The sequence below is a fragment of the Lolium rigidum genome, chromosome 7 (genome assembly GCF_022539505.1).
Source record: "Lolium rigidum isolate FL_2022 chromosome 7, APGP_CSIRO_Lrig_0.1, whole genome shotgun sequence".
NCBI classification, from domain to species: Eukaryota; Viridiplantae; Streptophyta; class Magnoliopsida; order Poales; family Poaceae; genus Lolium; species Lolium rigidum.
Genome location: NC_061514.1, coordinates 104,357,211 through 104,381,007, shown reverse-complemented (window position 1 = coordinate 104,381,007; position 23,797 = coordinate 104,357,211). Strand labels below are relative to the sequence as shown.

The 23,797-nt window shown below is 43.4% G+C and overlaps 3 protein-coding genes across 4 annotated transcripts; all 3 read left to right on the top strand.

Annotated features, from left to right (window-relative positions):
• The first annotated feature begins 2,899 nt into the window (after positions 1-2,899).
• On the top strand, positions 2,900-6,464 carry LOC124671789 (protein NRT1/ PTR FAMILY 4.5-like). The gene is made up of 5 exons (XM_047208119.1): positions 2,900-2,987; positions 3,886-4,100; positions 4,574-5,014; positions 5,408-5,526; positions 5,705-6,464. The coding sequence occupies exons 1-5, from the start codon at positions 2,900-2,902 to the stop codon at positions 6,462-6,464; spliced, it is 1,623 nt and encodes a 540-aa protein (XP_047064075.1).
• Positions 6,465-10,102: 3,638 nt separating this feature from the next.
• On the top strand, positions 10,103-15,810 carry LOC124675033 (protein NRT1/ PTR FAMILY 4.5-like). The gene is made up of 7 exons (XM_047211094.1): positions 10,103-10,233; positions 11,575-11,698; positions 11,966-12,104; positions 12,243-12,460; positions 13,552-13,992; positions 14,092-14,216; positions 14,732-15,810. Exons 3-7 carry the CDS (start codon positions 12,017-12,019, stop codon positions 15,537-15,539), a joined length of 1,680 nt encoding a protein of 559 aa, XP_047067050.1. The 5' UTR covers positions 10,103-10,233; positions 11,575-11,698; positions 11,966-12,016; the 3' UTR covers positions 15,540-15,810.
• A 286-nt stretch (positions 15,811-16,096) lies between these two features.
• On the top strand, positions 16,097-21,006 carry LOC124675032 (protein NRT1/ PTR FAMILY 4.5-like). 2 transcript variants are annotated; one of them, XM_047211092.1, is made up of 7 exons: positions 16,097-17,093; positions 17,377-17,495; positions 17,573-17,717; positions 17,854-18,071; positions 19,078-19,518; positions 19,617-19,747; positions 19,861-21,006. In XM_047211092.1, the coding sequence occupies exons 3-7, from the start codon at positions 17,630-17,632 to the stop codon at positions 20,666-20,668; spliced, it is 1,686 nt and encodes a 561-aa protein (XP_047067048.1). In that variant the 5' UTR covers positions 16,097-17,093; positions 17,377-17,495; positions 17,573-17,629; the 3' UTR covers positions 20,669-21,006. The 2 variants fall into 2 exon arrangements, with proteins under 2 accessions (XP_047067048.1, XP_047067049.1); XM_047211093.1 differs by lacking the exons at positions 16,097-17,093; positions 17,377-17,495 and having other exon boundaries at positions 17,539-17,717.
• The last annotated feature ends 2,791 nt before the right edge of the window (positions 21,007-23,797 follow it).

The window sequence follows — 23,797 nt, the reverse complement described above, 5'->3', positions numbered from 1 at the left end:
ACATTACGCACCATACTTAATGCAATTGTCTGTTGTTAGCAACTTAATACTTGGAGGGGTTCGGATGATAACTCTGAAGGTGGACTTTTTAGGCATAGATGCGGTTGGATGGCGGTCTATGTACTTTGTCATAATGCCCAATTAAATCTCACTATACTTATCATGTCATGTATGTGCATTGTTATGCCCTCTCTATTTGTCAATTGCCCGATTGTAATTTGTTCACCCAACATGCTTTTATCTTATGGGAGAGACACCTCTAGTGAGCTGTGGACCCGGTCCATTCTTTAATCTTGAAATACAAATCTGCTGCAATACTTGTTTTACTATTTTCTCTGCAAACAATCATCTTCCACACAATACGGTTAATCCTTTGTTACAGACAAGCCGGTGAGATTGACAACCTCACTTTGTTTCGTTGGGGCAAAGTACTTTGGTTGTGTTGTGCGGGTTCCACGTTGGCGCCGGAATCTCTGGTGTTGCGCCGCACTACATCCCGCCGCCATCAACCTTCAACGTGCTTCTTGGCTCCTCCTGGTTCGATAAACCTTGGTTTCTTTCTGAGGGAAAACTTGCTGCTGTGCGCATCATACCTTCCTCTTGGGGTTGCCCAACGAACGTGTGAAATACACGCCATCACTAACTTGCATGCTTTTTGGAATCCTTGCATCACACTTCAAAACCTCGGCCTTGACCACATCCACGAGGACATGAAAATGCATATTTTTTCTTAGTGGATTTTGGTGTTAATGGCAAGTAATTTAAGATAGTAGTTTGTAACCCAAGTGTATGGAGATTTTCGGGTGCCCAAAGAAGATATGTGGTTGGGGAGACTTCCTACACAAAAAAAGATAAAATAAGAAAATGTCTTTAAATTTTGTATTTACATTTCCCTATCTTCGAGACATAGGGAAAGGGTTCAATTAAATGCTAGGAGTGAGAATCAACTGTTGAAACAAATAACATGCACTCATAAGTCATAAACTTTAAGATAAACCACCAAGTGAACATACATTTAGTTATTGAAGTTGCCATGATTTTTTGGCCAGGGTTCTAGACCCGCCTTAGGCTGAACCATGGACTTACTAGTCCGCCTTCAGTTATCTTAGGAAAACAAATACAAAATTCGGATTCCGAGAATATTTCAGGCAAGCTTGGATACTCTAGGATGGTCACAAAAATCCCGTAATAGGTAGAAATGGAGAGGAACTATATAAAGGGGTCTTCTTTACAAACCAGCCAAGACATTTGTACATGAGATGTACACCACCATTGAAACAAGCTCACAACTCCTTGAGCCTCGAAATGTCCAACCTTCCATTCAAGTGAGGGAAAAGAGAGATATGAGTTCTATATCCGTATTTCCGCCAACCAAAACGTCCCCCCTCCATGTTCTTTATCAATCTTGTCACTCTTGGAGTTGCGGGGAATCCTATATAGTTGAGGTCACCCTAGAGATTCCAAACATGTGGATTTTCTCTTGGATTTTTTATGAAGTTCAGAGATCACCTGATTAAAGATATATCCTTAGTGGTTGATCTTGCACTTTGTAGCTAAATATCAAGGAGAAGAATGCTAGGCCTTTGTGGTGGCAAGACTTTGTTTCTAAGTGTCCAACATATATTATAATTCCCTGTAAAATTTGAACTTCGGTCATAAACCTCATCGTGCCTAGTGTAACCCTAGCTTGTTTGTTTGTTTGTTTGTTTGTTTGTTTGTTTGTTTGTTAATCTTCCTTTCTAGCCAATGCCACAGTTCCTAAAATCAATGAATTCAATAAAAAAAATAGTGTCCTATTCATTCTCTAGTCGACATGCTCGATCCTTGAGGATGCGATTTTATGGGAATTGGGCATCCTCGCGACGACTATTCATCCAGCTTGGCATACACTGGTTTTGTACATATTTGTCAAGATCTCTATTTCTTCTAATTAAGATAGTGCTCTGCCGGTTACTGGAAAATGAGAGATGAATTTCATATAGTTGCTTCTAGTAATCGCACATATCTTGTCAATGCCCTAATTTATAGACAGGTCATGTGAGATGATCTTATGAATCTGATACGAAACAAAGTCATTAATTGCTGCTCAAAATATGTTATCATCACAGAAAATAGGACGAGGTAGCGATCCTGAATTAAAATACTGGCGCACATCACAAACCATTGTTTAATAAAGGATCCTCTGAGTCTGGGAGTTCGATCTCTAAACAGAAGATAGTCAAATGCCATGTGCATAATACCCTTATGTTAAATAACTTTATTAATTTTATCATGCCAACCCCTGCCATTTCCTAGTCGTGTATTAAGTGCGCATCAATGTTTAACAATCTCTTCAACATGTATCTGCAGTAATCTAGCATGCTAGATACTCCATACAATGTCTTGATATGAACACCTGCCATACAATGTCATAGGCAAAGTCCAAATCAGTAGGATCTGATCATAATGGTAGCCACAGAGAGTGGCAGGCAGCAAGCTGGCTCACTCCATCTTAACTGGAACTAGAGGACAATTCCCAGGGTAAACGCTTGATTGACAGATCGATATGATCTCAGCTGCGTGCCCATGATAAAACTAATCACCAGCCACGTCGCTGCCGCGCGGTCTAGACGCGGCGTCACCTCGAGAAACGGGAGACACATTTATGCGCGCAGACGCCACCACGTGAGAGAGCTAGATTGCCACACATATGAGTGCTGGACTTCCGGAGTGCTAGCTTCTCCCTTGTTTTGTGCTTCCTAGAAACACTGTCCGGCCATGAGTTTGTAACTTCACATGTGTATAAATAAAGGATCTGGCCAGGAGTTTGTGTTGTGTTGTGCCCTTGCCATTGCGTGCATGAGAGAGAGGGAGCCGATTGGTTTGCTTGGGCTATCTGAGGAGCATACACATACTACTTATGGAGCTTGAAGCTGGGTATGTAGATTGGAGAGGGAATGCTGTGGATGGAAACAAGCACGGTGGCATTAAGGCAACACTCCTCTACGGTGAGCAACTAGCTAAGCTAGCTTCCTCGTGGAGCACTGGGATGCCTTTCCATTTGATCCCTTTATTTGGCTCGATCATATTCCATATACAAATCACTGCCTGAGACATGAATGTGTTTGTTAGACGTTCTTAAGCATCAACTGTTAGTATTTGTATTAGAGTTTTTTTAATGTTTCTTGTTAGATGTCTTACCCTCTCTTTCTTTTGTCTTTATCACCACAATATGGCTATATATGTTCGAGATAAAATGGAGTGTTCACGGCCATGTAGCAACTTATCTGGTGCTTTATTTATGCATTTTTGTGCCAATATATGTGTCTTCTTAAATATTTGCCTAACCAGCGAGGGTGAATCTTGCATTATAGTTGCAACACAACAGATTGCAGGTGCCTGAAAATTTTCTTAGCCACCTCTGTCAGAAATGCAAGGTCTATTTTGAGTTGTTAATACAGGGCTTTCACCACCAATCAGGTCCTTATGTTCCAGACAGATAGAGTAAACCTGCTTCCCAGATAACACAATAAGGGGCAAAGTTTGTAACTTAATTTAGTGTCTCATTATATTCACCAGTGCTTCACTGGTGCTTATGCACATAAGTATCTCTTACAAAGAGCAAAAATAATCTAACAATCTTAGCACTTCAAATGTAGGTGGCCATTGAATTTTCTGTTCTTGACGCCTTTGGTACAGATATCTGAATTGAGGTACTAAAAAGCTGGCATGGGTCTCAGCTGGAGCTTACAAATAATTCTAACTTCACAAAAGGATCTCCATGGCCTAGCCTAACCTTATACATACGATTGTTCCTTTCTTTCTGATCCTAGAATGATAGAGTCACGTGCATCTTGAAGCAGAATCAATCTAATTGTTGGAAGTGAATTCTGTGTTCATTTGCAGTTCTGGTCATGTTACGAAGCTGTCCTAGCAGCGCAAACTTCAGTCTTGTGGCCTATTTCCATGGAACACTGCATCTGGATATTGTGACCTCTTCAGCCGTGATCACCTACCTGGTTGGTGCCGTGTCATTCTTTGCTGCCCTGATGAACTTTATCTCCAGTGCATATATCCAACGAACCACCGCTATATTTGTGTTCGGCCCAACTGTGGTCCTGGTAATTCTTCTCTCCCGTTGAATTCCCGGTTGATACACATGCTAATTAATCCTAGTGATAGAAGTTATAAGTTTTCAAGGCTCTTCACTCTCATGGTGCTGATATCATATACATCTATATTTTTATGTTCTCTAGGTTGCCAAGTTATATTTTTTATACCTGACTAGAGAAGTAATATTAGCAAAACAAATAATAATAATCTATTCCAACAATAAGCAAAAGAGCATGCACCAAGTGCTTGATAGTCCTTTGTTTCATCAACTGATCAAACTCAAGAGAGTGACGGCCCTTTGGTTGAGCAATCTGTTGACAACTTGGAAAATTTAGGATTTTAGGCCATGTGTATCAGTGTATGATGATGCTCCCATATGGAGTACACAATAGTAACTGATATGAACTATTTACGCTTTTTAGATTTGGGAAGTAGATGCCAAAATTTTGGACCCTAAACATTTTGTTCTCAAACAATGCAGGGTTATATGTTGCTAGCATTGCAGGCACACTTGCCTTCACTACATCCTCTGGACTGTGAGATAAACAAAGAACCAAACAACTGTGAACCAGCTGAAGGCTGGCAGTTAACACTGCTCTACCTGAGCTTATCAGTATTTGCCATTGGGGAAGGCTGCATGCGCTCCTGCATACCACTCCTTGGTGGAGATCAGTACAGCAATGATGATATGAAAAAAAGCCAGCTCAAGGGTAGGTTCTTGAGTTGGCTAAAGTTTGCAAACTCCCTTGGAGCGCTCATCGGATTGGTATTCTTAGTCTGGATCGAAAACAATTTGGGCTGGGCCACTGGCTTTATGATATCTGCACTTATTGTACTGGTAGGGCTGTTTGTGGCAGCGTGTGGACTGCCTTTCTACAGAACAGTCAGACCTAATGGATGTCATGTGACTAGAATATTGCAGGTAAAAGTTCACATGCCACATAGATTTTTCAATGAAATTCTATGCATGTCAATTATAAAGGCTCCAGCGTGTTAATTAACAAACTGAGCTTGGCTGAACACAGGTCTAGACTAGTAGGTTACTTCTGTGCATGGGATGCATGCATTTTTCACAGTGAATTGCCCTGACTGTTATTCGATGCTTCATCCTGAAAATCACAATTTCATATCCTTACAAAGTTCAACAGACAGATAATTATTCCTAAAGCAATGAAGGAATCAATATATTTCTTTTCCAGATATGAAACTAAACAAAATTTTAATATGTAAACAAGCTTATGTGGTATATCTATCAATATAAAATAAGAAACCTGAAAACAAAATTGTGCTTAAGTTATCGTTGGTACCTCTCCAGGATGTCATGACTTCATCAAAGAAGAGGCAGGCTGCCATTGCAGATGATATTGAGCTGCAAGAAACCAGCACAGCAGAATGTGTTGATGGACAAGACAAATCAGACAGCAGGATCATTCGGTAAGTTCCCTATTATTTCATCCAGCAAGTTGCTACTACATATAGGAAATGGAAATATTAACAATGATTCTTTTTGTCAGACATATCAATATCACGATTCATGATAGTATATGAACTATGATTTTTACATATTCTTGAGTATATGTGATAGAGATAACAATCCGTGTTCATTCTACAGCACCACTCAAGTTGAAGAGGAAACAAATGGCATCATCCTGATGTTTCCAATCTTCATCAGCTGCTTGCTCATCTACCTGCCTTTCACGCTTCTAATGACACTAACCATACAAGTAGGCAGCACGATGGACGGAAGGATAGGAGAGATAAAGATTTCCTCTGCCTCTCTCATCGCAATCCCAACAGCATTTCACATGCTTATGCGACCATGCTACAGGCGGATATTGATACCACTGCTAAAAAGATTCACAGGCCACACACATGGAATCACACCACTGCAGCGTATAGGTGCTGGCTCTGCATGCGGGATAGCAGCAGCATGTGTTGCCACATTAGTTGAAACAAGAAGACTGACAGCCGCAGAACAACATGGGCTAACGTCGACAGGAGCAGCTGTCCCGATGTCCGTGTTCGGGCTGGTGATACAATTCTTCCTGTTAAGCATCATGGATATAGCATCCTTCAGTGGACTGATTGAGTTCATAAAGAGTGAGTCATCTCCACAAATGGAGCTGATAGCACCGGCAGTACAATCCATTCTTTCTGGAATAGCAGCCTGGTTGGCATGTGCCTTCATACAACTGATAAACAGAGTGACAAGGCATGGGGACAACGTAAGAGGATGGCTGGACGGAGCGGACTTCAACAGGACACGTCTCGATCGTTTCTTCTTGTTACTGGCAGCCTTTGAGCTGGTGGCACTGATCAACTATGCTTTCTGGGCGAGGAGATATGCCAACAGGCAACATAGTAGCGCATAGGTAATAGTGTAGTTCATGCTTCATAGAGACCAAAGAATTTGGATGAATTTGCTTTAGTTAGTCTACCTATTCTATGCATATTGTAACAGTGAAATCATATAGTATCCATCAAGCAATAGAAGCTAGATAGCGAACAGAGTGGCAAGGCATAGGGACAGCGGAAGAGGTTGGTTGGATGGAAGTCGAAACAAACTTCAGGCAGCCTTTGAGCTGGTAGCCTGGATCAACTATGCTTTCTGCACGAGGAGATATGCCAACAAGCAATAGAGTGTTAATTTTTAAGTTCCTTTTTGGAGAGTTTGTTAGACTTTTAAGTGATCAAAAATTTCAAATGCTAAAATCTCATTCAGTAAAAGCTGGCCAATTAATTAATACGGGATCCTAAGTGGCTAAATCTCATATTAATTAATAAGTCAGCTTTTACTTAATGTGATTTTAGCATTTTAACGCTTTGATCACCTCTGTTGGCTCTCCCCGGCCCGTTTTTTGTTTCTTTGCACCTGGTCATCAGTCCATGTTTCGACAAAGCACCATACCAAGGTAATGTATTCACATTATAATCATTACTGGAACACTATTATCTACAGCATAATACTCATCTCAGCATGGATTATTATTTAATTATGGCCAAGAATGTGTAGGTGCATGCCACCATGCTTTTTTACTCACGGTCCTAGTTTTATTATTATCATATGCATCTAGTGAGTGAAACAAACTCCGGTTGTCCAGATCGAAATTCAAGATCTCGTCAATATAATTACCCCAAAGTTATAGTTGATCTTAAATGGACCATACCTTCCGTGGCGGAAGTCATAAAGAAGTGAACCAAAAAGCTCTACGAAATATCTATGTTCCATGCTATTTAATTTTGCGGCCATATCGTTCATGATATGTTTTCTAATGCTGCTTCCACCATCATACTTAGTGGTGGGCATTCTCATGATCAATGTGTTGGCATAAAATTTTTGTGGAGATTTGAATTGCTCCTCCACTGATTTAGGAAAGTCTAGTGCACTCGGATATTAGGGATTGTTCCCTTAAACCCAAGAGTTATTATGCTCCCGTTTCTCCTTATTGGTCTCATAAACTTCAGTTTTCTCAGCAAGTTTTTTGTCATCAGAGGACAGAGGGATGAGAGTTTTTTTTTTCACTAAGTGCATAATCAACGTCCATGATCCCAAGGGTAATCAGAATGTGCTCCTTCCAGAAGTAAAATTAGTCTCAATGAGATTTTCAATTCCACTTAGCTATCAACAAGTGGGAGAATGTAAGATTTTTAAGTAATCAGCCGGTTAAAATATTGAAACCCATTAAGTAAAAGTTGGTCCATTACTACTCTATGTTACTACCTTCATAGTGGTTTTAGTAACATCAAAGTAGTATCATAGATGTCTTCATTAATTAGCTTGTAGACTCATTGTATCTTGGAAAATGTGATGTTACAGCTAGCTATGTTACTCTATCCTCCTCTCTCTCCTCATTAACTCACTGCCACATAAGCAAATTTAGTGAGTTGGACACTTAGTTACTAGTGAAGTTACTCCCACTATGAGGCTGCTCATAGTGGGGAGTAACATAAGGTGGTGTCATGCATAAGTTACTAGTTCATGTTACTACCTTCATAGTGGAAAGTAACTTAGAGATGGTATCATGCAAAGTCTCATTTATTAGTTTGTAGACTCATTTTATCTTGGGGTGTGTGATGTTATGGTAACATAGCTAGTTACCACCTCCCTCTCTTTCTTCATTTATTGCTATGCCATGTCACTAAAACACCTTGAAATGTGTGATGTTACTACCTAAGTTACTCCCACTATGAGCAGTCTGAGTAGTCTTAAGGATATATCTTAGTTAAGTGACCATGATTGGATGACAAATTTCGCTAATAACGGCTGGTCCCACAGTCAAAGGCAGCGCAATATTTATAAGGGGTAGACGTAGAACCTAAAGATCACTCTATCAGTTAGGGAAGAACTGCCTTGCGAAATTCACTACAAAACCGAAGCGGATCCACTGCGTGAAGAACAGCTATCGATCGGCCTGATCGACTACACTGCTTCATCTCGTTCAGACTCTACTTCTTTTTTTTTTTTTTTGCGAGGAAACAGCCATATCATTAAAGCAAGACAATTACAGAAACGACCTCCACGAAACACAAAATTACAACCAAGTCCTTCTTCTGTAAAGCGAAGCCACCGACGAGGAACAGAACGCACCGACGGCGCGCCGCCGCCGCATCGCCACACAATCCTTGGAACAGCAGATGTCCCCAGGCGGACGGGAAGTCGTCGGAACTCGAACTCCGGGGAGCCTCCATCCTCCTCCACCGGCCACAACGCACGCTTGCTTCAACACGAGCTGGATCCAGATCTTGACAAGCCGAAGTCGTCGTCCTCGAACTCCGGCGCGGGGAAGTCGCCCACGGCAGCTGCCCAGAGCTGCGAGCGCGACACAGGCAGCAGATCCACTTCGGAGCTCCACCGGAGCGCCGTCGTCGAAGGGGAAGATCTCCACCAGCACAACACACCACCAGCAGCGCCGCCGCCCCCCCAACGCCGCCGGCTGAAGACCTAGCAAGCCCTACACTATATACACACCGAGATCCGGCGTTCCCCCACCCTCCCGCTGCCGGAGCAGCCGACGGAGGGGAGGAAACGGCCGGATCCGCGGCGGCGAGGTGGGTTGACCGGGTGGGTTTCAGAAAATCGCCCCTCTCCTCTGTAGACGAAGGGAAGGGAACGGCCAAGGAACCGTTTTGTTCAGACTCTACTTCACCTACTGAGATGGCATCACCCAGCGGAGTTTCTTTCTACTGCCCTTAGTTTCCACATTAGATCAGGGCGTGTTCATGAGATTAGACAAGATCCTATTAATCATTGCATTATCTCAGCGAATTAGTTTACACAGAGCAGTGCTGACATCTCTGGAAACTAAATATAGGCCGTAGAGAACAAAGATCTTTGATGAATTAGCTTTAGTTGGTCTGTCTATGCTATATATACAGATTGTAACAGAGAAAATCTTAAATTATTCATGAAGAAGAATTGGTTGTGTCACACTCAAAGATGTTCGCTTTAGAGTCTAGATGCAGGTCTGCAGCCCTTAAAGGCGAAAATGTGTCATCTCGCCAAGTAATCGAGAGATTGGTGAATCATATATTTGCAGCCTCCCACCGGAGACCTCAGCGCCGCGGCACTCCAAACTAGTCACGAGACTGCGGCGAGTTCAGATGTGGAGCTGGAAAACTTACCGCGGCGAGTCTCCGGCGAAGACAATGCGGGGAGGATCACCACACGCGCCTCCGCCGCCGCTACCTGCACCTGAAGCAGTAAGAGAGGTGGTGGCCAGAGCGCGTGAGAGGGTTGGTGACGCCGTGACGGCGGCGGCGGCGGCGGCGCCGGTGGGAAGTCCAGTTCATTATGCCATATGGGACCAATTAATCAGTCACTCTTGAGTCTTGAGATCCCATCGCACTTGCAGGTGGGTCTCACCTGTCAGTATCTTCTTCTTCCGCTCCTCCTATTCCCCTTTTCACGGTTGGTAGGGCACGGACAGAAGCTGTGTCTCAGCACGAAGGATTGCGGACAGCCGCGGCAGCGGCTCCAGGAGGGGCAGCCGCCGTTGGCTGCCGCAGAGGCGATGAAGGGACTAGGTGGAACACACTCAGCGCCAGCCTCGGCCAATCACCCCGCCTCCGAGGCTCCTGCATTCCCCCCTAGGATCCCAGATTGAGGTGGAGATACACCCAAGCACCGGGAGAATGCAGAAGGTACTCTCCAATAGCGATTCTTCACACTAGAGTACTAGACATGCATCGGTGCCAAATTTAGCAAGCACCGTAGTCATCCTTTGAGCTCCAGGCAACCGCTTGGAGCTTTGGATGATATTTCGTTGGTTGTGTGCAGGTTCATATGATCATATCCATATATATTACGGAGTACGGTATTTCTCAATCCCCGCGCTCGTTCCTTTGATACTACTTTGTTTCCACACATGTGCTCACTGAGCGCACTTTAGGCCTGAAATTTGGTGGATTATTAGAGCAAGTTTTGCCGATAATTAGATAGGTGATTGTTACTGGGAACTTTTTATCTCGTATGTGGTATCTAAGTACAAATCATTATGAGGTTATGTTGAGGACTTGTGAGCAAAGGGAACACACTTCTTTCTCTTCTCTTGGATACTTTCTGCACACGGAACCTTTGTAGTTCAATTACTTCCATTGTCATTTGGAAGTATAATATGGAGTTAGCAGAGCAGCTACATGTTTGGTCCCTCCAAATAGATGATTGGCAAGGCTCATGAGAGGTGGTTGCGGTATGTGCAATTAGAGAAAAATGGATAACAGTGCAAATACTGTAAGACTTTATTCTTAGCCTTAAACTCTCACATGTCACAAGCAAACACATTCTTGTAGTAGGCGTGAAACACCGTGGTCTGTAAGTATTGATCCACTGGAATCAGAACATCGGCAATACACCATAACCTGACAATGGAGCTGGATACTTAGATAGGAGTGAAAACGATATCGGAAAGGTAAATATACCACAAAGCTCATTTCTCCCCTGTGTGTGTGTGCTGGAAAGAGATATGCCATTCTTCCTTAGCAGTTTGGAAGAGGATTTATCAGTAGCTAACCAGCAAATAATATGGGTTACAGTTTGACTTCTCTCTCTGGTATAGTGGTATGGCCAATGGTGATATTTTAGTTTATTTTCATGTTACCTTAATGTGCCTTGTAAATCAAAAATCTGTTAATTACGTTAGCTCACAAAAGAAAGACTCTACGTTTGGAAATGTTCAGCTTAGTTTGACTGTCCAAGTTCAATCTTTGACCAGCAATCAAAACAATAATATAAACAGAAAATTGATACCACTGGAGTCGTGGACAAAATCACTTGGTATGACATTGATTTTGCATCTACCAACAAAATAGCGTACAAAAAAATTGCACTCAAGTTCAAGCTTGGACAGTCAAATTACTCCCTGCATTTCCAAACAGAGGGAGTATGGTTTCCGATTTATGGCTCGATTATTGAGCTCTGATCGATAAATCTTTTAGCTCCATTTCTGAGATTTTTTACATAAATAGTTATCATGTTGCTTTCAGACGCAGGTCTAGCAGTTCATAAGTTAAGGTGCACTACTTTGAAGGAAGTATGAATAATCATTGAATTAGGAGCTAACTTACAAAATGTCGCTCTCAGGATGATGACACACTGATAGCAATATCTGTAAGTTGCTGCTACTTGTAGACTTCATTAGCCTCAGTTTACATGTACCTAATCTTTTATTCTACTTTAACAAATTTGAGTCAGTAGGAATACTGACAATGGAAGTCAAATTATAGTGTGTATAATTGATACAATGGAAGTCAAATTAATGTACATAATTGGTAACAGTGTCATTAAGAAGGCAAGAATCTTTGATTAATTCTGTCGATGTTGTCACTCCTTTGAATATGAATATCAACTGCTGATATATACCCTCTTATTTGCCAGGGATGCTACAGGCAGGCAGCCAGGCAGTGATCAGGAGGAATAAGAAGCACAATGGCACCTGGAGGCTTTGTGGATTGGAGGGGAAACACCATCAATAAAGAGGTGCATGGTGGAGTCAGAGCAGCATGGTTTTTGTATGGTAAGTCACCATAGCCGAATCCTGCTTTGTCAACATTTTTCCGTATATGTGGGCATGCAATATCTCACTGTTCCTATTTTTCAAGCTTCTGTTGTGAGTCCAAACATTGAACCATTTTTGTACGCACCCCCCTTGCAGTTCTAACTGTGGTATCCAACATGGCTATTATCCCAAACCTGCTGAATTTGGTTAGTTATCTCCATGGAACAATGCATATGGGGGTCTCGGGCTCTGCAACTACAACCACTAATGTTTTTGGTGCCACATCCGGGTTTGCACTGATAGGAGCTTTCCTCTCTGACTCCTACATTACTCGCTCTAGAACAATGCTCCTTTTTGGTCCATTTATGTTTCTGGTAATGTGAATCTTCTTCTCTTGCTTTTTCTAATGTCAATAATAATTTTGCGGATTTATCAATTATTTAAACATAAGCAGCTACGTCAGTTGAAAAAGTGAATATACTATCTCACTACCCTCAGATCGGTGCTAAAAATGGTTACACACCTTCTGCAAATTTCTCGTAATTTAGAGTTTCTTTAATTGTAATTCTCCCAGCTTTTATGTGGTCTCACTAACATTGAGGAGATATGTTACTTGCTTACCTAGAGTAAATTACATGAAACCATTAAACCACCACATCAAGTTCGTAGGCATGACTTTGAAATAGCACTGATAGCCATCTGATAAAGCTTTTCCGATTATGGAACCCGTCTGTCAGCACTGGTTTGGCACTTGGCAGCCGTGTGGAAGCATGCTGAGCTGGATATGGGTCCCACCTGTCAGCTCTATCTTCTATACCCCGTTCCTTTCATCATCCCCAATCGGCTACAATTGCCTCCAACGTGGTGGTTTTATGTCATTTACTATTTTGCTTAGCTGAAATACTTTTTCATTGCTAAATGTATGGCTGTACAAAATTATAGGGATGAGGTAATAGAGAATATTTAAATATACTGAACTAAAACAGGGATGCGCCTCTAATATAATTTAAAAACTCGGCCAATTTTTATTGAGAAGAACCATGAGACTGAACACGGGGAGGCAAGGCCTCAAACCCAGGTGGGCTGAGCGAACACACAGGCCACTAGCTAATTGAGTGACCCAGTTCTAGAGAACTGCCTTATAACTTGTCTGACAAAGAATACTTACTCCGACATACCATTGACCATAATATAAACTTATGTGGATATGTAGGGATACCTTTGGTGTAAACTGGTAGTATTGACATCTTCTTTATTATATCCTATTAAAGCCTTATGTGAACACCCCTTACAATGTTTACATGTAAATAGTTATACTATAGTTATCTCAGCTTGATTTAAAACAGGTTTAGATTGTAACACTAAGTTCTTAATCAAATGTACACTGGCTGACAGCTGTTTTATGCACCATAGAAAATTATATATGCAATGCTCTTATATTATAATTGAGCATGCATTTAAACAGGGATATGGATTACTCGCACTGCAAGCCTACCTTCCCTCACTCCATCCACCACCTTGCAACATTGAAACAGAGCTAAACAACTGCAAAGAGGTCCATGGATGGAATGCTACATTATTGTATACAGCCTTGTATATGAGTGCATTTGGTGATGGTTTTATCCGTGTTTGCTTGCCCTCCCTCGGAGCCGACCAATTTGACCATGAAGATCCCTCTGAGTCCCGCCAACGGTCCAGCTTCTTTAACTGGTATACCTTCGGAATCTCCTCTGGAGGTTTTGTAGGGCTGATTTTCATAGTGTGGCTCGAGAACTACAAAGGGTGGGATATTGGACTCGGGGTGTGTGCCATCTTAATTTTGCTTGGATTGCTCGTAGTTGCTGCTGGTCTCCCTTTCTACCGTAACCAACTACCAGAAGGAAGTCCTCTAACTCGAATACTGCAGGTTGTGCTACATTCTTCCTGGCTTAAAACATAAGATAACGTCCCATTTCTCAGCAAATTTGTTAGAAACATAAGTTAACTACAATCTTGCTTCTCCCAGGTTCTTGTGGTTGCATTTAGGAACAGGAAGCTGGAACTTCCCGAGAAACTGGAAGAAGAACAGAAAAGCTGTACTGGGACAAGGACATGTTCTGTTGACGCACTCTCTCAAACAGATACTCTGAAGTAAGATTCAGTGACATACTACCATTTTTCTGACTTCTTTGTCGACTACTTATCAAGTTGGCATAGAGAGTAGCAGAAATTCAATTCGGCTCCCGGATGCATATTCTCCCTCTACCAAAAAAATCATATTTCTAAGTGTAAAAAAAAAATTGCATGTACATCTCCATAATATATGTGCATTCGTCAAGTTTCATGAAAAACCAATAGTTTTTGTGGTCTATGTAAAAAATAGAAAATTTATCTTGTGAAACGCATTATTTTTAGCACTAATTTTTGTCATGTTTACACACGTCACATGACAAGTCGATTTTTCATTAAATGACTTTGTGAGCGCGTAGCGTGCGAATTTTTCGTTTCAATTTTTTGAAATTTCAAAATGTGTGTAAGATGTATTTCAAAATAGAGGGAGCATATGCTCCCATGTTCCAAAACACCATTCCCGACTCCCGAGTAGAGTAGACTCTATAGAGTTTTAATAGTGTTCACTATTATAACTCTTTCATGCATCTTGCCAGATTCCTCAATAAAGCTTGCATCAACCGTGGCAAAAATGGAGACTGGTCAGTTTGTAGTGTGGCGAAGGTGGAGGATACGAAGATTGTGCTGCGTGTGCTTCCTCTCTTCATCAGCTCCATGATCAGTTATATATCAAACGTTATCCTCTTTACATTCACTGTCCAGCAAGGTGGCATGACGAACACCAGGCTTGGCAAGATTCATGTTTCTCCTGCGACACTCTTTATCATCCCCACCACATTCCAATTGATAATGCTAGCTGTCTATGACCAGTTCATTGTGCCATTCTTGCGTAGACGCACCGGCTATGTTGGCGGAGTCACTCATTTGCAGCGCATCGGCATAGGCTTCGCCTCCATGTTACTTGCGTCAGTCATCGCAGCGATTGTTGAGAAGAAGAGAAAGGAAGCTGTGGTGCAGATGTCCCTGTTCTGGCTTGCACCTCAGTTCTTCCTGCTTGGCGTGGCAGATGTGACGTCATTCACCGGGCTCCTTGAGTTCTTCAACAGTGAGGCGCCACGAGGCATGAAGTCTATTGCCACTGCATTGTTCTGGTGTGAGCTGGGGCTCGCATCATTGATGGCCACATTGCTAGTGGAAATTGTAAACAGCGCCACAAGGCACGGGCACCAGGGAGGCTGGCTCGAGGGTACAACCTTGAACAGCAGCCATCTTGACCTGTTCTATTGGGTTGTGGCTGTTCTCGGATTGCTTGGCTTCTTCAACTACCTGTACTGGGCTAAGAAGTATATGTACCAGCACAATCCACACATCGTTGAGATGGCTGCCGATCAGGATCCACTTTGAGATGATGCATATCTGTTGTTCTTATTTCAGTAAAAAGGAGGAAGATGTCTGATTCACCAGGACATGGATAGTCCAGTTTGCAAAACAATGTATAAGCCTGTACGAGTGTTCTGCTCTCACGTGCTTATTGGTTGGGTTAATCCTGTATACTCCATTTGTAAAATCGCGAAAAGAAATTGATTTTGCCATAACACTGTCTAGCCTGGATAGTTCTTGGCAGACTAACATCCAAGGTGCAAATTTGTCACATGTCTAAACAATCAAGTTGTCACGCCGGTCATGTTTCAGCATTGGTTACTCTTGTAAGAAGTGGAAGTCGTTCACCCTCAGTACTTATTAGTCATATATCTTCCACAGAAGCTTTGCTTTACTCTGGCAATTTATTTCCTTATTAGCTTGTTCTATCGGTTAAACTTGGATCATCCATTTTGTTTCGAAAACTGGCCGTCATTTCAGGCTTGGGAGTTGAGGCAGGCGCACACAGCACCCAGCATGTGTGTGTCACCTAGGGGCACGGTTCCCCCCCATGACCTTGTAGCCAGTCGCCTCCCCAGGGGCGGCTCCACTGCTCATTGAGCGCAGCTTCAACTGGCAACCGGCGCAACACAGTAACCCCACTGGCTACAGCGCAGATCTGGTGGGAAGTTGTAGTTCAGCAGTGCATTTGACTCCCCAAGTTCAAGCTGTGACCAAAAGTTAATATGTGGGCTGTGTTACACAAATATTGATACCATTGGATTCATATTCAGAATCACTTTCTTATGACTGGTAACTACTTACAAAATACAGTACACGAAAATTACGGGCAAAGTTCAATCTTGGACAGTCAAATTATGCCTTGCATGTCCAAATAGAGGGAATATACTTTTCATCCTATGGACCAATGTGTTTAGCACTGGTCGATAATTTTTATACTTAGTTGGCATGTTGCTTTCAGACATCACCTTCTGCTTTTCACAAGAGGAAGTTAGCTTTAAAAAAAATACTTGTGCTTGACATAGTCAACGAATAGGACCTAAGTTGCAAAATGTCTCTCTAACAGTGATTAGCATTATCTTCTTGATGGTACTTGTGGTTGTGGACTTGTATATCTCATTATGTATGCCTCTAATCTTTTTTCTACTTTAACATTAGTGAATGTCTTTTGAATATCATGCATCCAAGAAAATCTTGTAGATTGTATGGGTTCTTCAAATTTTGGTGGGAATCTAGGAGCTCTATTTTCGTTGCGTGGTCTCACCGAAGTTGTGATATCGTCCATGACTGTCTGAGTGATTTATTAAGGGAACGAGTGGAACCTACTTCTGTCTCTTCTGTTGGATACTTAATGCACATAAAGCCTAACTACTTGAACCACTTATATTGGGCAAGTAGGGTAGGAACATGGCACCTGCATACCTAGACCCTCCAAACTGATGACTGATCTGATTGTGAAAATGGCAGAGGTCTTTGCAGTATATACTGCAGATTAGCAAGATACATATGGATAAGAACCACAGAAGTGTTAGCCTTCAGTCACGTATACTGATTGCAGTTATATGGCTTCTCAATTATGTATGACTTTGGAACCATATTTTCATATTTCCGCTTGTGCCTTTCTAGCTATCTGACAGTAGTGTTAGTTCATAATTAACAATTAGTGTAATTGTTTCTTCCTACAAACCAATATAAGTAGTTAAGTGCTTTCAGACCTGAGCATTTTTTGTTCATAACTTAAGTATCTTATCAGAAGACTTTTGTTCAGAACAATTAATGAATTAAGAGCTAACTTGCAAAGTTTCACTCTCAGAATGATGCAAGCTGATAGCAATACCCGCCATTTTGTTCGTGCTTGCAGACTTTCTGCACTCGTTGATAGTACTTGTCCATGTTTCTTTTTCTTTGATGTCCAAAATTCAGCCATTCGGAGGTAGTAGCAACTTTGGCTGGTACTACTGGTGCTTGCAATAAAATAAGGTAAGCAACAGTATTTGATTGATCAAGTTGGTGGCATCACTCTCTTGAATATGGACTATCCACCTGCTTATTTATAGCCCTCATCATTTTGGGACGAAACTGGGAGACCTTATTCAAGAGGAAGAAGAAGCACCATGACAGCTGGGAGCTTTGTAGCCTGGAGGGGAAGTTCCATCAACAAAGAGGTGCATGGAGGAGTCAGAGCAGCATGGTTTATGTATGGTAAGTCCACATATATCGATCCCTGCTTTGCAGATGCATATGGCCAGGCATGCAATATCTCAGTTCCTTCTTTTTTCAAGCTTCCACTCTAAGTTCTGAATACTAAAGCATTTTGGTACCTTGTTTCTCCTTACAGTTGTGACTGTGTTAATGAACACGGTTATTGTCCCAAACATGTTGAATCTGGTCACTTATTTTCATGGAACAATGCATATGGGGGTCTCAGATTCTGCAACTACTGTCACTAATCTTGTTGGCACCACGTGCGGGTTTGCATTAATAGGAGCTTTCCTCTCGGACTCTTACATCATGCGCTCGACAACCATACTCCTCTTTGGTCCATTGATGTTTCTGGTAATCCGCCTGCTTGTTTAACTATCTATAGGATTCCTATTATGATACAAGGAAACCATTCTTTTGTTATCTGCATACATTCATGCTGTTTACCGGGACACTTGCAGTAGAGGAAGGCTATAGCGATGACACTTTTGCAGCTTCAATAATTATGTTTGAGACATACATAGCTCTATAAAATGAAGAGGTGAATAATAAACTTAGTATACTAAGGCTACTGCCAAAATAACCGGGAATATGAAAAATCCCTGCTGGTTTTTGTGTTTTTTTTTAATCTTATTGTGTTTTCTTAATTCTGGTGTGATTTCACCAAACAGAATGGCTGAAAGTTTGTGTCTCGGAAGTCCAAAGCTGGAATTCAGTTGTGATACATATTAAACAATTGTGGGTTTACATGATTTTGAGGAGCATGGTTAGTTGAAGATGGACTTCAAACATACCTATCTAGGAAAGCGGTACTAATTTATTTGCAAACAAAGAAAGAAATAATTCCTGATTTGGCCATCTGTATTTTGGACATCTTTGGCCCTCTTCCTTTCTTAATATATTACATGCAGTTCTCCTGCGTGGTTCTAAAAAAAAAAATAGTTCAACAACGGTGTGCTTCTAACTTTGACTTATAACTTGTCATGTCTTAGTACAGCTCAGTACATGACAAGGATGGGAACCTACTCTTGCATATCCCTTGACCATAAATCCACTTAATCTGGATATGAAAGAAGAACATGACTGGCATAGAAAAGGCTAATATTGACGCTCTTTCTTTGCCTTGTCCCATTAAGACTTAAATTAACATCCTTCACAATGTTTTCCTCTAGGAAACTGTAGTTGGTTTGGAATGTATGATGCTACACAATTTCCTTGTCAGCCTCTACAATACCTTTAAAATATTGTCCCTGATTTGAAAAGAAGTTTAAGTTTTAAAGCAAATGTAGTTGTTAGTTAAATATACACCAGCTGAATTTCTAGGCAAGTATTATTTATAAACACACATTAATCTGTGCAGGGCTATGGATTGCTCGCGTTACAAGCACACTTACCCTCACTTCATCCTGCACCTTGCAACGTTGAAGCAGAACTAAGCAGCTGCAAAGAGGTCCATGGATGGAATGCTACCTTGCTGTACGCATCGTTGTACATCAATGCATTTGGTGATGGTTTTGTGCGTTCATGCATGCCATCCCTCGGAGCAGACCAATTTGACCATAGAGATCCTATCGAGTCCCGCCAGAAGTCCAGCTTCTTTAACTGGTATACCTTCGGGATCTCCCTTGGAGGTTTTATAGGGTTAATATTCATAGTGTGGCTTGAGAACTACAAGGGGTGGGACATCGGACTTGGGGTGTGTGCTATCCTAATTCTGTTTGGATTGCTCATTGTTGCTGCTGGTCTGCCTTTCTACCGCAACCAAGTGCCAGAAGGAAGCCCTCTAACTCGAATACTGCAGGTTTTGTGCTCTTTCTTGCCTTAAAACTTCAGACATAAGATCCATACTGATTCTCAACAAATTTGTTCTAATACTTAAATACAATCTTCCCTTCCCAGGTTCTTGTGGTTGCATTCAAGAACAGGAATCTTGAACTTCCTGAGAAGCTGGAAGAAGCACATGAAAGCATTACTGAGAATGGGACTAGGACACAGTCTGTTGAAGTACTCTCTCAAACAAAAAGTCTGAAGTAAGATTAGCGGAAATATTGCCATTTTCTGAGCAGGCTACTTGTGACAGAGAAAAGAGACTAGAGAGTGTTTAGCTGTATTTCCTTACAGACTCTTTCATCCTTCTTGACAGATTCCTTGACAAAGCCTGCATTGACCGTGGTAAGGATGGAGATTGGGCAGTTTGCACTGCAACGAAGGTGGAGGAGACTAAGATTGTGCTATGCGTGCTTCCGATCTTCTTCAGCTCCATGATAGCATATGTGTCGAACACTATCGTCTTCATATTCACTGTGCAGCAAGGTGGCATGACCGACACAAGGCTGGGCAAGGTCAATGTTTCCCCTGCGACTCTCTTTATCATCCCCACCACATTCCAGATGATAATGCTTCCCGTCTATGATCGGTTCATTGTGCCATTCTTGCGTAAACGCACAGGCTACGTTGGTGGCATCACTCATCTGCAGCGCATAGCTATAGGCTTTGCCTCCATGATACTTGCCTCGGTCATCGCTGCAGTTGTTGAGAAGAAAAGAAAGGATGCTGTAGTGCAGATGTCCCTGTTCTGGCTTACACCTCAGTTCTTCCTGCTTGGTGTGTCAGACGTGACATCATTCACCGGACTCCTCGAGTTCTTTAATAGTGAGGCGCCACGGGGCATGAAGTCAATTGCCACGGCATTATTCTGGTGTGAGATAGGGCTTGCGTCACTGATGGCTACATTCCTGGTGGATATTGTGAACAGGGTGACAAGGCATGGTCACCAGGGTGGATGGCTCGAGGGTACAAGCTTGAACAACAGCCATCTTGACCTATTCTACTGGGTTGTGGCAGTCGTCGGGTTGCTTGGCTTCTTGAACTACTTATACTGGGCAAAGAAGTATGTGTACCAGCACAATCCACGCATGGCTGAGCAATCAGTTGATCATGATTTGCCTTGAAATGTCACATTTGCATGGGTTTATTGATTGCCCATGGCATGGATTAGTCAACTTTGCAAAGTAATGTAGAAGCATGTACTAGTAGTCCGCTGTCGTGTGCCGATTGTTTTCAGCTAATTGGTTAGATTCATCCTTTACACTCCCCCTTCATGTCATATCCAAAAAGAAGTAGGGTAGGCCACTGTGTTAAGGTCGGTGCAGTGTGAAATCGAGGGACAATCATGTTACATTTCTCGTATGTTTCAACATTTGTTACTTCGGTAGAAGCCATGCTATTGTCTATTTCTAAGGTGCCCGGTATTTCCTTAGGTCTCAGACATCTTTCTCAGCATCTGAATCAAAATCCTACTATTTTTGTCCTCACGTTTCTCTATACATAATGCATAGACTAAAGAGTGGAATTTTGCTAAAATTGAACTCTCCAGTGAGTATTTTCAGGAGATGAGATTATACATATATAATCTGCTTCACCATGAACAGTTTCTCTGAAATTTCGCAATCATCTCAAAAGGAGCCGTTTTTTTCTGTAATTTCTTTACACATAATTCTACGTATGCAGGAAATCTCATCTCCTGCCATGACTTATTTCCTTCTCGATGTACTGATGTACTCATCTACTGTAACTGTGAGCACCGAACTATAACTTGGTGCCTTGGTCTAAAGTCTAACTAAGTTAAGTACGCATGTAACACTTGAAGGGTTTCCTTTTCTTTTCCATATCTCTGTTAAGCTTGGCTGTTCGTGTTCCATAAAAGAAGCATTCCAAGAGATAATATTGCGTTATCTGCTACGTTTGCAAAACTTTACATGCATCTATCTTGTTTCTAGATCTGTATACTTGTCTTTGTATGTCTGTCATTTTTTGTCTTGGTCAGCCCACGTCGTTATATGTTCAGAGCTTTTTTTTTTGAGGGTTCACCGGGAGGAGCAGAAGCTCCCACCTGAATCATTTTTGTATTCCTTCAGATCATCAACAGATCGAGCGAAGGCCCCGTAGTAAGCAGCAGTACACTGAGGGAGGGGGAGACATCTCCCAACGCCATTGGGGAGAGCTCAAACAAGAAAACACGGGGAAAATTACGGCCGCTCGGGGAGGAAGAACGTGAGCCAGAGATCAACGTCATCTCGGCATGCGAGCGGCAGCCGTGCACGCCAGAGCACGGCGTCATCCCTACATATTTTGAGGACAGGACGGAGGGACGGTGACTGCCCGTTGAAGACAACGTCGTTCCTATGCTTCCATAGGTGCCACACGAAGACGCAGCGTCGAGGCCATCGTGGGCCGAGCGGCGGCTGGCAGGGCGCAGCTGCCAGCAGACGAAGCGCTGAGGTCAGCATCATTAGCAGCACCAATGTCAGAACAGAAGCTTTGGGCGAAGGGACAGCCGAAGACGATGTGGCTGGCAGTTTCAGTGAAGCAGGGCAGATGGGACACCCACTGTCGGCGCGAGTGAGGATCCCTTTCCGCAGAAGGTTCGCACGGCACTGGATGCGGCTCTTCACCAACAGCCACACGAAGAATTTCACCTTTGAAGGAGCGTAGTTGCGCCACACGAAGTCGTGGTGCTCGTCTAGCACGCCGCTGAAAGTGCGCAAGCGGTAGAGTGAGGCCGTGCGGAGACGCCCGTGGGGAGAGTGAGGCCGTGCGGAGACGCCCGTCCCCACGGCCGCACAGAGGGAGAGAGCGCTCATCCACGTTGTCAGAAAGGTGGATCGTGGCAAAGACAAGCACGAGCTCCTCCTTCTGACAGGCGGCGATCGTCGACAGCCGCGGATTCAGGATGGACTCGAGGCCACACACGACCACCTGACGGATGGAGGCACCACGAAGGGTGCAGTGAGTACAGCTCAGGGTACGTCGCCGCAAGGGGGCCGGCCGGCAGCCACCAGTCGAGCCAGAAGGCCACACGCCGGCCGTCGCCCAGCTTCACGTGCGAGATGCTACGGTAGAGGGGCAGAAGCTGTTGCAGGGAGGACCAGTGGGCGCCGCAGAGAGTTGTCGCGGAGCCGGCCATGTCAAGCGGGGCACCAGCTTGCGAGTCCCACACCCACCGAGGCCAAGACTCCGCGGTGGCGCAGTGCAGCCGATGGAGAAGCTTGACGAGGAGGCAGGAGTTTTGAGCCGCAATGGAACGCATGCCAATCGGCACAGAAGATGAGGAGGGTGCCGTCTGCGTACTGAAGCACCGGGCAGGCGGCGCCGTCCACCAGATGGTGTTGGAGGACAGTGTCACGGTGGATCAGCCGTTGTAGCACGTCGGCGACGATGAGGAAGAGATATGGAGAGAGCGGGTCCCCTTGACGAAGCCCACGGATGCACCAGATCCACCGCCCAGGCACGCCATTGAGGAGGACGGCGGAGCGCGAGGAGGCGAAGATGTCGTCGAGCCAATCGCACCAGATGGTGGGGAAACCTCGCGCCAACATCACCTTGCGCAGGCTGGACCAGCACACGGAGTCGAACGCCTTGGCAAAATCCAGCTTGAGGACGATGACCGGCGTCTTCCGGCGATAGAACCGATTCTGTGGCGAGGACGAAATTCTCTGAAATGCTCCGGCCAATGAGGAATCCAGTTTAGTCGGTGTCGATGAGCTCTTTGATCTGGTGCTGGAGACGAAATGTCAGAGCCTTGCAGAGGACCTTGACGGAGCAGTTTTGAAGATAAACCGGCCTGAAGGCGCTCGGCGACAGCATGCCGGTGGCTTTGGGCAGAAGCACCACGTGAGCCCTGTTAATCCACTTCGGGTCGGCCGAGCGGGAACTGAAATATTCAAATAAACGTTCTAGGCCTGGACGAACCGTTTTCCAAGCGGTCCGGTAGAAGCTGGGCCCAATGCCTTCCGGCCCAGAAGCGCTGGTGTAGTCCATGGAGGCAACAACGGCGAAACCTATTCGCCGCTTCTATCCCGCGTTCCGCTCAGAGCGCGATGCGTTGGGCCGGCCCATTTAGCGACAACAGCAGTACACACTACACAGTTTTCAGCTGGTTTTTTTTATTCTGTCAGTTCGGGAACTTCCGGTCCAGTTTTCCTGATTTGCTTTCTTCAGGGTTTTTCTTGGGTTTTACTGGGTTTTTTTCTTTTCGGATTTTTTACATTTTCGAAATTGAAGAAGATGTTCAAATTTGA

Coding starts and splice junctions, on each gene's coding strand:
- LOC124675032 (XM_047211092.1), top strand. CDS start 17,630: ATGACAGCTGGGAGCTTTGTAGCCTGGAGGGGAAGTTCCATCAACAAA. Junction 18,072..19,077: donor TTGGTCCATTGATGTTTCTG/GTAATCCGCCTG, acceptor TAATCTGTGCAG/GGCTATGGATTGCTCGCGTT. Junction 19,748..19,860: donor TCTCAAACAAAAAGTCTGAA/GTAAGATTAGCG, acceptor CCTTCTTGACAG/ATTCCTTGACAAAGCCTGCA.
- LOC124675033 (XM_047211094.1), top strand. CDS start 12,017: ATGGCACCTGGAGGCTTTGTGGATTGGAGGGGAAACACCATCAATAAA. Junction 12,105..12,242: donor AGCAGCATGGTTTTTGTATG/GTAAGTCACCAT, acceptor CCCCCCTTGCAG/TTCTAACTGTGGTATCCAAC. Junction 12,461..13,551: donor TTGGTCCATTTATGTTTCTG/GTAATGTGAATC, acceptor GCATTTAAACAG/GGATATGGATTACTCGCACT.
- LOC124671789 (XM_047208119.1), top strand. CDS start 2,900: ATGGAGCTTGAAGCTGGGTATGTAGATTGGAGAGGGAATGCTGTGGAT. Junction 2,988..3,885: donor TAAGGCAACACTCCTCTACG/GTGAGCAACTAG, acceptor GTTCATTTGCAG/TTCTGGTCATGTTACGAAGC. Junction 5,527..5,704: donor TCAGACAGCAGGATCATTCG/GTAAGTTCCCTA, acceptor TTCATTCTACAG/CACCACTCAAGTTGAAGAGG.